Here is a 13,171-nt window from a genome sequence, read left to right on the forward strand (position 1 = left end):
GCGCCTAGTTTGAAAGAAGGTGGCCACCATCTCCTCGCCCCTTGGGTTGTAGGAGGGCTAGGGAAGGAGCCTGTGGAACGTGCCAGAGGGAGAGGAAGCACAGAGGAGCCGCTGGGTCTGGAAGTCTGGAGGCAGCCCCTCTCCCTGGTGGGAGCATTCCCATTGTGCAAGTGGGCAGAAGCCAGGCCCTCTCTGCCTGGGCTGGGGCGGCAGGGGGGGTGGTGGTGGAGACAGGCAGCCTTGGGATGCAGGTGGAGCTCGGGGAGCAGGCGGAGGGCCCCTCCCTCCCTGCTGCCCCCCCCACAGCTGCCACCTGAGGGAGGGCAGCAGGGGAGGGGAGGAGCCCCTTGCAGAGAGCTGGGGGTTACAGGGGTTACTGGGGTTACGTTCTTTCCCTCTCAGCAAGGATGCTTTTGTCTCTTCCAGGGACTTGAGTAACAACAAGATCAGCTCCTTAAGCAATTCCTCCTTCACCAACATGAGCCAGCTGACCACTCTGTGAGTCCCGGGGGTGGGGAGGTAGAGGGAGGGCACGCGCGCTCTGGCCACGGAGACCTCCCCAAGCCCTGTGGGTCACTCGCGGTATCACCACCAGGGAGTATGCCAGGGCCTGCCAGTCGAAAAGAAAAAACCTGAATTTTTTATTGTGAACATGCATTCATACAGAAAAATGCAAAAAAAAATATATGTATCATATCATATAACAAATAGTCATGATGCTAGCACATGCGTAAATACCTAAGGCAAAAACCAGAATATAGCACCCCAAAAGTCCCCCATCCCTTCCCGATCATTCCCCCTCTCTCCCATCTCCAGGCAGTGCCTACCCTGACCGTTATGGTGATCAGTTTCTTTGATTCTCTTTATAGTGCTGCCATATATATATGATGCACTTCTATGCAGTGAAGTTTCATTTTGCCCATTTTTGAACCTTATATAAATTGAATCATACAGCGTATTTTTTTTGTCTCTGGCTTCTTTTATTTACCATTATGTTCCTGAGATGCACTCCTGTGTGGAGCTGTCTAGTATTCCTTTGCAGGACTATGCCATACTTTCCTTATCCAGTTTATTGTTGGACCGTTGTAAACAGTGGCCCTCTGAACATTTTTGAGCTTATAGTCTGAGCTATTCTATTTTTTTTTAAGATTTTATTTATTTATTCACAAGAAACACAGGCAGAGACATAGGCAGAGGGAGAAATAGGCTACCTGCAGGGAGCCGGATGTGGGACTCGATCCCAGGACTCGGGATCACAACCCGAGCCGAAGGCAGATGCTCAACCACTGAGCTACCCACGTGCCCCCAGTCTGAGCTATTTTAAAAATTGCTTTAATTACATTCCAAGAAGTTGGTTGGAAAGTATAGCAGGCATCCCTTGTACTGGCCTGTGGCTTAAGGCAGGTATCTCACTCACCTTCTCAACACCTCATTTTACAGATAATGTGCCAAGAACTGAAGAACTTCCCCTTAGGCTCTACTGTGGTCAAACAGTAGAGCCAGTACTTCCCAAAAAACGACTAGGTCGTGACCCAGCCAGACCCCCAGGAGCAGAATATGGGCCCGAGGCCATGAAATGCTCGTTCTAGGTTACACACCTGTACTTATTTGCTCCAGGGCCTACTCATCAACTGGGTCCCATTTCAAGGTCTTTATAAGCCTATGTGTGAAGCTGCCATCAACTCTGGGGGACATTTGACGATGTCTGAAACATTGTTGGTGGTCACGGCTGCAGGAGGGCAGGCACCCCATGGACAGAGGCCAGGGTGGCTGCTAAATGCCTAACAAAGAATTGTCAACAGTGCTGGGGCTGGGAAGTCCTGGTCTCAGTGATTCTGGCAGCTGCAAGGAGAACCAGGGCCCATTCCTGTGACAGGAACACCCCTTTGCTCTCCTTATTTTAACAACAGCTCTATTGAGGTACAGTGAACATACAGTAAACTGTACATACTAAAGCATACAATTGGATACATCCTGACTTCCATTCCCATCCACGAAACCATCACCACAGTCAACACAGTGACCACTTCCATCACCCCCAGAAGTCCCTCCCGGCCTGTGACAACCCTTCTTCCGTGTCCCCTCCCCATACCCCATCCCAGGCTGCCAGCTGTGGGCTTTCTAGGACTGAGTTAGCATCGCCTAGAGTTCTATGTAAATGGAATCCTACGACACTACTCTTTTTTATTTGGCTTCTTTCAGCCAGCATAGTGATTTTGAAATCCCGCCATGTCACCGCAAGGGTTGCTAGTTCCTGCGGGTCAGTCAGTAGTGGCGTTCCACTCTACGGCGATTTATCCATCTGTCTGCTGACAGACATTTGGGACTATTATGAGTATCATTTCCTTTATTGTCGACCTGCCTACCTGCCCTTGATGGATTCATTGATTTGGAGGCACTGGGGGAGAGTGGTTTAGCCTGTGGAGCCAGGAAACTGAGAAGCTGAGGACTTAACTATGCCACCATGGGGACCTTCTGTCCCCCTGCAGGGAGGGCCTTGGTCTCCATCTTTACAACGGGGGTGGACACGGTCACAGCGTCTTCCCAACAACACCACAGCTTCCTACTGGTCAATTACTAGGCAGGCCCAGACTTCACCTGTCCAGCCCAGGCATGAGGCAGGTCCCTGCCAGGTGTCAACTTCACAGGGACCCCACCTCTGGCCCTCACTGGGGCAGCCTCCACAGGAAGTGCACCCGGCCTCCTTGCTGAGGGCTTCGCCTGGGCCACCTCCCCTTACCTGCAGAAAAGCCCTGTCAAGTTGTTCTTGTTTTTGGCCCTGCCCTGCAGCTGAAGGAGCACAGCATGAGGCATGAAAGGGTTGGGGGACATGGCTGGGTCCGTAGGCTCACTAGTCCAGGGGCTTGGCCCCTACCCTCTTCCATGCTCAGGCTTCCCTCGTTTTGCTGCTGAGCAAAAGGCCCCTGCACCCTGAGCCAGGCAGCAGGGGTCTGGTCCCTAACTTGGTGCCTGCCTCCTCCTCATCCTGGTCTCCCCTCCCTCCTTCCCTTCCCCCCTTCTCCCTTTCCCCCTCCTCCCCTCCCTGCACTTGTCCTCCCTCTCTTCCCACAGGATCCTCAGCTACAATGCCCTCCAGTGTATCCCTCCTCTGGCCTTCCAGGGGCTGCGCTCCCTGCGTCTGCTGTAAGTCTCCCCTGCTCTTCATTCCTCCAGGAAAATCCACACCAAGAAGGGTCCTGCAGCCCACCTGGTGGGCAGAAATGTCTCCGCGTCTGTGACCCCTGCAGGGCCAATAGTGACCAAAGATGGGAGGCTGGTCCATTCTCATTTGAGCCCCTAATGGAGGCTGAAGAATGAATAGGAAACTCTGAGAAATGGGGGTTGCTATCTGCCCCACGTTGTGTTTGGGGAAGCAGTGTGTGGGGGGCGGATGGCATCCAACATAAGGTAGCCCCTTGTTTGCATGTGAGTTTCCGGTTCAGGTGGAGAATGTTTGAAAGGGATTTGTGAACTTCTTCTAAGAAGTCCCACTGGGAGGTTTTTGCCCTGTGATCAAAGCCCGCTGTTACGCCTGTTGCAACGGCCTCTTGGGTATCCATGCGGCCTCTTGGGTATCCATGCGTGGGAATCCTCCAGCAGCCCTGCCTGGGGCATGGGGACATTCTTTATCCTCATCCTATGGCTTGCCATAGTAACTTTTTTATCGAGAGGGAGCCTCGGCCTCAGGCTCGCTGGCCAAGGGAGGGAGGGCACACATGTTCCATTTGTTGTGTAAACAGGAATGGTGCTTTGAGTTATTTGTGATGGGAAAAACAAGTCCTCCAGAAGGGCTGGGGTACAGGATTGTGTACTTGGATTATAAGGGGCTCCCTCTCCCTTGCCAGTGGCCAGCAGGGCAGGGTCTTTGAACTGGGAGCTGTCTCCCTCTGGCATTGATATACATGACACACTCCTCCATCAGTTCTCTGAGGCACCGATGGCCTCTTGTCTCCCCAGGTCCCTGCATGGCAATGACATCTCCACCCTCCGAGAGGGCATCTTCACAGACGTGACCTCCCTGTCTCACCTGTAAGTAACTTTGGCCCAACCTCTTTGGATTTAAACAGAACTTGGATTCTGAGAAAGACCCTCCCCCAACCTGCTGAGACTGGCAAAGTTTGTGGCTTTGGCCCTGAAACAAACTGAGCTTGTGAACTTCACATACTCCCCATCTCAGATTCTGACACATTCAATGTTTCATCAGTCACAACAATGGGATTTGAAGACAGTTCTTCATAAGCAACCATAAAAGTAGTAATGACCCTTACTGACTGCATCAGCTGATTTAATCCTCACAGCAATCCTACAGCATAGGCACAATTATTCCATTTTACATATGAGGAAACAGGTCTAGAAAATGTGAGAAGCTTGCCCAAAGTTGCATAGCTGGTAGGGGCTGGAGTCTTCTGTCTCGAAAGCCCATGTTCTTAAGCATGACCCTACTCCTGTACCTCTGACTTCACAGGGTGGGGGATAAACTCTGGAAATTTATCATCCCCAAGAAGTGGTATTATTTGATGTAGAATTGCTTCCGAAACCATTTAGCTGGCAGTACCATGTGGATTTTTTAAAAAGCAGTATGATCAGTTCCTTAAAAGGCTAAATGTGGAATGACCCTGTGACCCAGCGATTCCACTCCTGTGTACCCCAAATAATTGAAAGCAGATACTCAAAACAGACACTTGTACACCCTTGTGCATAGCAGCATCGTTCACACAGTAGTCAAAAAGCAGAAATAGCTCAAGTTGTTGGACAAAATGTGGTGTCTACATACAATGGGATCTTTTTCAGCTGTAAGAGGGAAGGAAACTCTGGCACCTGCCACAAACATGGATGAGCCTTGGAAACGTGCTGAGTGAAATAAATAAGCCAGACATTAAGGGGCAATACTATATGGTTCCGTGGACATGAGGTACAGAATAGTCAACTCCATAGCTACAGGAGAAAGGTGGCTACCAGGTACCGGGAGTGGGAGGAAATGGGGAACTTCTGTTTAGTGGGTACAGAGCTTCTGTTTGGGGTGATGAAGTTTTAGAACCAGAGAGCAGTGATAGTTGCACAACATTGTGCTAGTTGATGCCAACGAACTGTACACCTAACATGGCCAAAATGGCAAATTTTATGTTATGTACATCTTTACCACAATTGAAGAAAAGCAATAAAAAGCAGTGGGCCAGGACAGGACCATCCTACTTCTGGAGGGGGCTGGGGGCAGAGCATTCTCTCCCTGCATCCCAACTTTGGGCCCAGGCAACAATTGGGACAGCTGGACTGCAGCTGGGACCCCGGGTGTTCTGGGGCCTTCTTCTCTCTGCCCACACTGAGTGCACAGGGCCCAAGTGGGCAGGCACGTTCCAACCCAGGGCCTTCTGGGGCCCCCAGTGGCACCACCTGAGGTTCATCCAATAATCTCACTGGATTTTCTCAGTTGGAAGACTCACCTTTTCTAAATGTTAGTCTCAGAAATCATAGTGTAGCTTACAAATGATCTATATATTTAATATGGTGATATTTCTCCACGCCTTCCAAAGCACGTTAAATCAGTAGTGCATTAACAATCTTAGACTTGAGGAAATAAGTAGTAATACGTACTATTTATTGAGGGTGTGTCTGGGACAAATACTTTACAGTCTGTGAATACTTTATCTGTGGTGATTCATTTACTCTGAGACTAAAGTGAGAAGTAGGTATGGTGCTCTCTTCCAGTTCCCCAAATTTGACAGGGACTGCCTTGAACCCACAATGAAGATTCCAGTGCTGGCCTGGACTCAGTGGAGAGTGTGCAATGATTGATTAGTGATGTCTGCCATGGGAGTAAAAGGGAAAAGGGGCTCTTGTCCTAGGGGGTAGGATTTATTTTTCCATTTTTTATTTATTTGCATTTATGTATTGACATTTATTATTTGTATTTATTTACACTTACTATTTACATTTTCCATTCCGGCCCAGGCTCTGAAAAATGAAGCAGCTCCCCTAGGTCCTAAGACCAGGAAATGACAGAAACAGGACTGGAACTTAGGTGTATCTGATTCCAGAGCTATTTATTTATTCTATATTGCCTCAATAAATACATCCTGAATAACCACAGTGAGTCAAGTGGTGAAGAATTTACTACCACTGGGTTTCTGCCTTCTGGGACCATCTGGATATTATAAAGCGAATTAAGGCAGCAGTGACTAACTTTGGGGAAATCTGAGGAGCTTCACAGAGGAGGTGATGTTGATGCTGCCATTGGAAAGGGACTAGCTAGGGGTTTGCCATGGGAGAAGATAGGGAAAGACATTCTAGGAGGAGGGAACAGCATGTGCAAAGGCAAGATGGCAAGAAAGTAAACACATTCAGGGATGTTGTCTAACATAGGCTATAGGGGGTTGGTTTGGTAAGGAGTGTAGAGTGGGAGGAGATGGCTCTGGAAGGGGTATTGGAATTCCATTGTGAGGGGCCCTTTGTGCCATGCTAAAGAGTATAGATTTTATTTGACAGATATAAGGGAATTGTGCAAGAACGAAGTCGTAGAAAACTCCTGGAAAGCCATGGTGACATGTGGAGGCTGGCTGGCATGGGACGAGGCAGGAGGGAGCCTGGCTGGAGATGGTGGCTCTAGACAAAGGCCAGGCAGGGGACGCGTTGGTTATTGCTCTGGACTCTTGTTCAACAGGGCCTTGTTTCCATCTGTGTCTGGTGGTTAGTGGTTCTGAGCTCTTTTTTTTTTTTTTTTTTTTTTTTTTTTTTTGCTGCTGTTTGGAATTCTAAGGACCTAAATGAAATATACTTCTCTCCAGAGAGCATCTGTGCTGTCCCTGTGGGAACCAGGGTCTGTGGCTGCTCTGGGCCCAGGCACCTCCTTTGCTTGCCCCTGACAGGTGTCCGCTCCAGCTCTCCACCCCACCAGGCAGGACCTTTTCAAGCCTCCGGCCCACCTTTCCTGCCTTTAGATTCTCCCTTCATGTATCTCTTATACGTGGGGTTTCAATGCAGGGGGTTTCCTCCTTCCTGATGAAAACTGAATGATACCCAAGCACATTCTGATTTTGTCTCCAGCTCAAAACCTAGAGGCTTTGTTTTTCAAGTGGGAAGTGAACAAACAACATGTTTTTTAGAAACAAAAAAACAAAGCTGCAAAAACAATTGTTGAACCACACTGATCTATAGATTCAGACTTCTCTTTTTTAGATTCAGACTTTTTTAAAGAGAACAGTGACATCAAGCCAAAATCCAGATCCAGGTTGTAAGAAATAAACCAGTCAATAAAGCTCCTTTAAGCAGTAATTGTAGAACAAGGTCTCAGCATTACCGATCAGATGTGTTTGCTCATTGCATCTAAGCCCGTCTCTCTCTGAGACAGCATCTACGTGAAAGAAACCTTCCATTATAATGGAGCAACCCCGTGAATAAACTCTGCCCTTTATACCCAGGGTTTCAAGTGGAACTAGGCAGTAGCCTGGGAATTGTGCACATGCTTAGATTCAAGTGTGTGAGTGCGCTCCCATGTATCCACCATCTGCTCTGCTCATAAGAACTGTAACTGTTCTATAAAGAATTCTTGAGCACCTGCAAGGAGTCAAGGAATGATAAAAGGACAGTGTAGACTCACTGCATTCACTCTGGGCTTCACAGAGGTGCAATCTGAAGGGTGGGAGGCACCCACGGCTCTGTAACAAGTCAGAGGTTGCCTAGGAGTTAGCATCCAGTGTCCCTGGCTCCTGGAGTGCCCTTTGCTCCTATTGTGACTCTGGCCTGGGCGTCTCTTCTTTGCTCGTGGTATGCGGGAGGGGGCGGTGGGCAGAGGGTGTGGTGGAGGCTGAGGTCCACCATCCACCATATTTGAATCCCTTGAACTCGAGAAATCAGGATGTGTGGGGTTAGGTCCTTATTCTGCCATCAACTTGCAGTGGGATCTCAGACAATTCATTCATTCCTTCGGGCCTTTCTCCTCAGCCGTACAAAGGTTATTTCTAAGGTCCACTATGGCCCACATGCCACTGTGGGCTCCAGTACCCTGCACACTTCTCTACTGCTATTAACTTCCATATTTACTTTGCAGTTAGTTCATCGTCCTCTTTTTGTCTGTCCATCTATCCATCCATCCATCCATCCATCCATCCATCCATCCATCTCTTCCCCAAAAAATATTTACTGTCTGCCAAATCCTGTGCTAAAGTTCCCCAACATCATTCTTCATTTCTATAATCTGGCATTTTGTTGCCTCTGATTTACTGTGTGCGGGGGTGGGGGGGGGTGGCTAGATTACGAATTCATTAAGAATTCAGTGTGAAGGGCAGCCCAGGTGGCTCAGCGGTTAAGCGCCACCTTCAGCCCAGGCCGTGATCCTGGGGTCCTGGGATCAATTCCCACGTCGGGCTCCCTGCATGGAGCCTGTTTCTCCCTCTACCTGTGTCTCTGCCTCTCTCTCTCTCTCTCTCTCTCTGTGTCCCATGAATAAATAAATAAAATCTTTTTTAAAAATTCAGTGTGAAAAGTAAATATGGAATGATTAAGTAGATCACAGTATGCCCATAGGACAGAATAGCAAGTGGTTAGAGAATTATAGCACTGTAGTTTACTATTTGATGAAAACATAGGATGAAGAAGACCATGAACTCTGGTTTCACTGATGTGCATGTGTGAACACAAGAACTGGAAGGGAATACAGAAAGATTAGTTACGTTTTTGGGATGCTGGAGGATTCTTTTCTTTTTGAATTTCCTTTGCTTTCCCACTGAGCTTTGTGCATTCCTCATGCTTTTAGAAACATTCATGGGCTGCCTGCTGGTATCAGGCACAGCAGGGGACCGTAGTTCCTCCTCTCAGGAAGTTTCAGTGCGGTATAAGGAGACAGTGATGTACACAAATAAATTGCCTGAGAGGAGAATGGGCAGAGGAGGTATAGCTCAGGTGAAGGGGATTTTGAAGTTTTAGTATGTGCTAAACTCTATAGTTGGCAGCTCTGTGAAACAGCCATGGGAGAGCTATTTTAGTCCTGGTTACATTAATAGAAGCCCAGCAGGGCCTTGGCATGAACACACAGAGTATCTCCTGTTTCAGCTATTTCCAAGTTACACCAAAGATCAACAACAACACAGGATTATTTATGCTCTTGCTAGGGTGTCAACCTGAATCCACAGCCCTTTTGGATGGACAAGCATCCTGGCTGTTGTCTCTACCCCAGTGCCTCAGCTGGGCCTGGGACTCTCCACTCCTCGCTGAGCTCACAGTCATTTTCGGTGGGAAAAATGGTCCCCAGGTGAAAGTGAACCCAGAACTACTACAGTAGTCTCAGAAACCCAGTCTTTGGGTAAATGAAAGTGTGAACGGTTAAAATCAGGTGTGGCTCAGAGGCTGCTCTATACAGAAACAAGGAAAACATGTTGGTCAACCCAGAATGTACTTTTGAGTAGCGTTGAGTTTGGAAGTTTTATATTATTCTTTATTATTATTTTTGTGTAATGTAGAGAGTCAGAAAGGGACACTGAGATTGGAGGTGTACACAGGGTGCCTGGCTGGCTTAGTTGCTGGAGATTGTGACTCATGATCTCAGGGTTCTAGGTTTGAGCCCCACTTTGGCTGTAGAGATTACCTAAAAATAATTTTAAAATCTTTAAAAAAAAAAGATTTGAGATGCACTTTTGCTGCCATTTATGGGGGGACTTTCAGAGAATTGGAATTGTGGCAGTCCTGATCTGTCAAGGTTTCCACATTTCACAATGGCCTCTGTCTGGGGGCATTTTCTCTAAATGAGCTTCGGGACCGAAAGAAATTATTCATAATAAACTTTAAATTCATGGCTCACTCCTGCAGTACACTCCAAAAAAATATTTTAAAATAAATTCTGTATTTATATTTTGAGTAACATAATCACATTACCTTGTACTTTTTAGGTTAAAAATATCAAATATCTGGTTAATGTAAACAGCATAAGTTTTGAATTCCTATTATTTTAAAAAGGTCTTTAAAACACACACACACACACACACACACTGCAGCTTCAAAAAACTGAAAGCATCTGAGCTTCCTTTACGTCTAAGCAGCCCGGGCGCTGTTCAGTGTGGAGAGAGGAAGGTATCTCCCTTGTCCCATTAGTCAGGATGGATGCTGTCAGCAAATCAGGACAGAAGAAATGAAATACACGTCGAGGTTGAACTGGCCCTTTCCACATTGCATTATTCCCTTGGTGCCCATTTTAGGTTATTTGTGCTTGTCTTTCTGCCCCTCTCCAGATCGCAGGCTCTTTATCGAGTTATAAAGTGAGCCCCAGAGATGTGACGCGGCTGCGCAAGGTCAGCGGGCAGGGAGCAGCTGCGCTGGGGCCCGAGGCCAAGTCTTGCTCAGCCGCCTTATAAGACTGTGCAGTCAACAGCTGGGCTATTTGGGGTGATTCCTGCTCAGAATTGCTGCTGCTTTCATCAGACCAAACACACCTCGGGGGAGCCACTTCCTCTCTCTTGCCCAGAAACAGGTGGAAAGGGGCCATGCATCCATTTGTTACTTAATAAATGTGCCTGTTCTCATTATCATCACAGCCTTTTATTTGCAAAATAGTGTTGATAGAAATGAACTGCAGGCCCCAGGCTCTTGTTTTTCTCTTTGCTGTACCAAGGAGCTCTGGCTTCTTCATCCCCCCGCCCCAAAAGAGATCTCGTCCATCTCTCAGTCCCCCACTGTAAGTCAGGAAGATGTCAAGTGTGTTGGCTCTGCAGTGGTAGGTGGGGATGCGAGGAAGCAGGCCTGGCCTCATGCTGCCCATGAGCTGATACAACCTTTTTTGGAGGGCAGCTGTAAACATCCTGCATGTTCTTCCTCTGCGACCTGAAGCCTACTTCTAGGCACCTGTAGAGAAATGCTCACACTATAAGAGTGTTCACTGCTGTTAGAAACAACCAGAATATCTGGCAACAGGGAAATTGCTCAGTAAGCTACGAGATATCCATTCTTTGGGATGCTATGGAGCACTCTGACCAAATGAGGTGGATCCATTTATGCTGACCTGGAGAGACATGGCACTTAGTGACAAGAAGTTGCTCGGTAATGATCTGCAGTAGGTGGATATAATTTGTGAAGAAGAACCTTAGGTGTAAATTTGGGAGAGGCCTGGAAGGCTATAGGCCTGAGTGTGGTGACCATGTGACTACAGGTCCTTCTGTGGTTGGTAGCGACATCGGGTGCAGCTTTTCTTTGTAACATGGACGTATTGTAGTTTATTTCTATTACAAACAATGCTGCAATCAATACCATTGCACAGGTGTCTTTACACAACTGTGCAGGTGTATCTGCGAGGTAAACTTCCAGAAACAGAATCACTAGGTCAAAAAGCCACTGCATGTGCGATTTGATAGCACAAAACTCCCCTCTGTCAGAGTTACAGGAATGGACCTTTTTGAAAAAAATTAAGGTGATATTCCTATAAGATAAAATTAACCGTTTTAATGTGTACAGTTCAGTGTAATTTAGTACGTTCGTCATGTTGAGGTGGAGACTTTCGTTTGTAGTATTTAAAAGTGGGTTTACAATGATAATGCATTCATATGCTCCTTAATTAAAAATGAAAAGAAAAATTAAAGAGTATGGGCTTCAGAGTCAGCTCTAGGTCTGGATCCGGGGGCTGTCCTTCACTAGTTGTGCGACCCCAGGGAAATTACTTATTCCACGTGAGGCTCAGTTCCCACTGTTTGAGATGGAGAAGAAAGCTTACACCGTGGGGCTAATGAGAAGATTCGATGCAGGGCCATGGGAAAGCAGCTGATTCATCCCAGCGGTAAACGGTGGCTCCCCCCACCCCACCCCATGCACTCTGGAGGCAGTGCACTGATAGGTCCACGCTCAACAGCTCCAGTTCAAATCTCACCTCCCCCCTTTCTCTGTGCAATCTTAGGCAAGTGTTCAACCTTCTTGAGCCTGTTTCAACATGTGCAATTGGGAGAGTGAGGTGTGTGTGTGTGGGGGGGGGGCTAGGAAGATGACACATAGGGGCGCCTGGGTGGTTCACTGTGGTAAGCATCCGCCTTCAGCTCAAGTCATGATCTCAGGGTCTGCATCGGGCTCTCTGCTCAGTGGGGAGCCTGCTTCTCCCCCTCCTTCTGCCCCTCCCCCTGCTTGTGCTTGCTCGCTCTGTCAAATACATAAAATCTTACCCAAAAAAAAAATCACACACAGGAAGTGCTTAGGGCAGCACTGGCTGCACGGTAAAGCCTTGTGTCACGGGGGCTGTTAGGACTTTTTTTTTTTTTTTTTTAATAAATTTTTATTTTTTTATTTTTTTTATTTTTAATTTTTATTTATTGATGATAGTCACAGAGAGAGAGAGAGAAGCAGAGACACAGGCAGAGGGAGAAGCAGGCTCCATGCACCGGGAACCTGACGTGGGACTCGATCCCGGGTCTCCAGGATCGCGCCCTGGGCCAAAGGCAGGCGCCAAACCGCTGCGCCACCCAGGGAGCCCGGGCTGTTAGGATTTTTGCCAGCCCCTCGCTGAGTGCCCTGCAACTCAGTGCCTAGTGGGTGAAGGACCCCATTAGGGTGACTGCCTCTCTCTGCTCTCTGATGCAGGGCCATTGGCGCCAACCCTCTGTACTGTGACTGCCATCTCCGCTGGCTGTCCAGCTGGGTGAAGACAGGCTATAAGGAGCCAGGCATTGCCCGCTGTGTGGGGCCCCCAGACATGGAGGGCAAGCTGCTCCTCACCACACCTGCCAAGAAGTTTGAATGCCAAGGTGAGCCCAGGAGCACGAGAGGAGGGCGGTGTGTGGGGAGGGGGTGGTAAGCACAGGGTGGCATTCCCACCACCTGCTGCTGGGGGCCCACAGGACCTGCCTAATCCTGCCAGGGCCTTCCAGGGGCTCCTGTGTCCCTGCGGTGACCGCCTGAGTGGGGGGTCAGGTGGCAGGAGTGAAGCACCTGCTGCTTGTTAGTGCGGCTACCTTCTAGTCCTGACGTACAGCGAACCAGGAAAGCTGGGCAGGACCTCGGGCTCTGAGGGCCTTAATCCCTCCCAGGGGTGACCTAAGGAAAATCAAAACAGCAGCACTTCTGGAAGCTCCCAGCCTCTCAGGGGCGAGTGCTCGGGCCTCGCGCCGGTCGGGATTGTGCGCAGCGATGAGCTCCCACCCGAGCCTGGCCCCAGCCGCCCCTCTCCTGACATTGGCAACTCCAGGGCTTGAGCGTGACGGAGACTCCT

General features: G+C 48.6%; 1 protein-coding gene across 2 annotated transcripts in view; it reads left to right on the top strand.

The window, feature by feature from the left end:
• The window catches only part of SLIT1 (slit guidance ligand 1), a 171,361-nt gene that overhangs the window by 140,501 nt on the left and 17,689 nt on the right, over window positions 1–13,171 (top strand). For both annotated transcript variants that reach the window (XM_077878162.1, XM_077878161.1), the window contains exons 23-26: window positions 427–498; window positions 3,073–3,144; window positions 3,958–4,029; window positions 12,544–12,707. In XM_077878162.1, the coding sequence (XP_077734288.1) occupies window positions 427–498; window positions 3,073–3,144; window positions 3,958–4,029; window positions 12,544–12,707 (380 nt within the window). The remainder of the gene's footprint in view (window positions 1–426; window positions 499–3,072; window positions 3,145–3,957; window positions 4,030–12,543; window positions 12,708–13,171) is intronic.

The sequence above is a fragment of the Canis aureus genome, chromosome 29 (assembly GCF_053574225.1).
Source record: "Canis aureus isolate CA01 chromosome 29, VMU_Caureus_v.1.0, whole genome shotgun sequence".
Taxonomy (NCBI): Eukaryota; Metazoa; Chordata; class Mammalia; order Carnivora; family Canidae; genus Canis; species Canis aureus.